Source organism: Brassica napus, chromosome C4, assembly GCF_020379485.1.
Source record: "Brassica napus cultivar Da-Ae chromosome C4, Da-Ae, whole genome shotgun sequence".
Classification (NCBI taxonomy): domain Eukaryota; kingdom Viridiplantae; phylum Streptophyta; class Magnoliopsida; order Brassicales; family Brassicaceae; genus Brassica; species Brassica napus.
Window position 1 is genome coordinate 54,915,652 of NC_063447.1, and position 2,602 is coordinate 54,918,253.

At 34.9% G+C, this 2,602-nt stretch overlaps 1 protein-coding gene across 1 annotated transcript; it reads right to left on the reverse strand.

Annotated features, from left to right (window-relative positions):
• LOC106434542 (mavicyanin-like) lies at positions 1–935 on the reverse strand. The gene has a single exon (XM_013875415.3). It carries the CDS (start codon positions 572–574, stop codon positions 56–58), a length of 519 nt encoding a protein of 172 aa, XP_013730869.2. The 5' UTR covers positions 575–935; the 3' UTR covers positions 1–55.
• Between the last annotated feature and the right edge of the window lie 1,667 nt (positions 936–2,602).

The following is a 2,602-nucleotide window of genomic DNA, read 5'->3' on the forward strand; positions in this document are numbered from 1 at the left end:
ACAAGATTGCTATAACAAAAGATCAAAGCCAACAAGCTGAAAAAGAAACAGTGCTTCAAAGAGGTGATGGTCCCATCTGATATTGTGGAGCATTGGTTGGTGAAGTAGCCAAGGGAGAAGGTGAAGGAGACATAGAAGAGCTTGGTGATCTGACTGGTCCCGGAACTGGAGCAGCCACTGGACCCAACGAGACCGGGAAGACGAGGATGCCAAGCTTTTGTCCTATGTCGCAGTGACCAGGAACTCCGCATATGAAGTGTTGAAATCCAGGTTTGGTTAGAGTTACCGTGTCTGATCCAGTTTGGTACCTCGGTAACGGATTAGACGAGTAGCATAGCTCGAAATCATGGGGAGTGACTTCAGTGACGTCGTGGAACTCGTTGTTGTATTCGAAGACCAGTGAGTCTCCTACTTGAAAAGTTCTTGAAGAAGCCCAAGCTTGGTAATCCACACCCATCATGGTCCATCCGCTCGAGTCGCCGACTTTGTGAACCGTTCCTCCTACTCCAACCCCAATAAGTGCCACAATAATCATAAGAGAAGTGAAGAAAAGTTTGCTATTGATCCAAGCCATAATTGATGGTTGTTTGGTTCTTGATTTTTAGAGTCGAGAGAAAAGTTTGGTAGGTATCTTTAGGGGTGTCAATTCGGGCTGGCCCGGCCCGGTCCGGCCCAAACCCGCTAAGCCCGTAAATATTTGAGCTCGGCCCGGCCCGGCCCGAAAATAATTTGGGCCTAGAATTCAAAGCCCGGCCCGGCCCTTATAGGGCTACAGGGCTTTTCGGGCTTTTGTGGGCTTTTCGAAAAATAATTTGTCATTGTCACTTCCATCGTTTTAATACATGTGAATTTTCATTAAAAAAAGAGTTTCATTTTTTAAAAATAAAAAAGTATAAAGTGAGTTTAAAATTTTCTTGTCTATCACAATTTTTTTATTTTTTCGTATGTTTTAAAAAGATTTTATACACAAACCAAATTTAATAAGATTTAAATAATCAAATATCAATTAAAACAAAAAATATAAGAGAACAAAATTTATGATAAACATGGTCAAACGTTTTATACTTTATATTTTGAAAATAAAAACATGTTGTACATGAAAGAAGAATGTACTTTTGTAAAATTTAAAATGTAACACTTGTAATGATGAAACAATAAAGTGCATTAAAAACTTTTATATTTGCTTTATTAGAGTTTAGATAAAAATATTAAAATAATATATCAATACTAATAATAGTTTTGATTACAAGAAAGAAGGATAATATTTACGCTAAAATATAAATTTCGGGTTTTCGGGCCGGCCCTAGCCCAAACGGACTTAAGCCCAAAATACCCAAAGCCCAAATGGGCTTAGCCCGAAAGGCCCAATTTTTTTTGGGCTTATAAAGCTAAGCCCAAGCCCGGTAATTTTTAGGGCTGGGCGGGCTCGGGCTACGGGCTTCGGCCCTAATTGACATGTCTAGGTATCTTATGGAGAAGTGATTGAGTTTGTTTTGTGAAAAAATCTAGTTCCCCTATACATGTGTTTATATAGAAACCGAGGATTCCAAGTTAAGGAAAAATTAAGATAATCAACTATACACAATCTCAATAAAAAGGGAAATTGTTGAATATATATTTGGATATTTTGAGGCTGTAACTGGTAACTCATTTTAGGAATGAATGGAATAAATGGAATTGGAATTAATGGAATAAAATGGAATGGAATATAGATAATTTGAGGAATTAATGGAATGATATATGTATTTATTTTTAATTATATTTAAATTAATCCATTCCATGCATTCCTTTCATTCCTCTACTTTTTTTATTATGAATAGTTTTTAACGTGATTCACAAATTTTTTCAGTTATCCCACATGAATTAATGGAATCAAATTTTTAATTTTTTTCACTTAACTGGTAACTTTTTTCTGGAATGCTCGTGAATGACTAATTTCACATGATTCCATTCATAAAAAATGCAATCCAGTTACAGCCTTAATGATGTTTAGTTTCTGTACTTTCTTCCCTTTTCTGAATAAAGGAAACAGATAAACAACGACCGTCTTCAATATAAATTTCATTTTTTGTTTGCATACGTTATAAAAAAAATTCCCATTTTTCTTAGTTTTTGTATAGTTTATTATATTATAAAATTTCATCGGATTATATTTTTCTTGTTCTTTTTATCCGACTTGCCTCCAGTATTTTCTTTGAGTAGCGAAGTCCATATCATGGTTTAGAGATATCTGAGATTATAAGTAATTCTATATATTATTTTCATAAATGCCAATTTCATTTTTAGATAACCGGTTTGGATTAAAGTTCAGAATAACTTTCTAATTTGGGTGTGGGGCGAGGATTCTTAGAGCATGATTAACCTGGGGTTCTTAGGATGGGGTTCTTAGCGGAAGTTAAGAAACTGTTTCTTAACTTCCGCTAAGAACTTCACTATAAGAACCCCGAGTTAATCATGGTCTTAGTGTACTATCGAATGGTAGTCCAAATTGATGATAATGCAATTTATCAGCTTTAAAAAGAGTAAAAATAATTGCTAATTACACAAATAATACGTCAAATCACATGATCACACACCTGGTTAAAAATCAGAAAAACTCCGA

Bases quoted from the DNA above. Each gene is read 5' to 3' on its own strand.
- LOC106434542 (XM_013875415.3), bottom strand. From the start codon at position 574: ATGGCTTGGATCAATAGCAAACTTTTCTTCACTTCTCTTATGATTATT.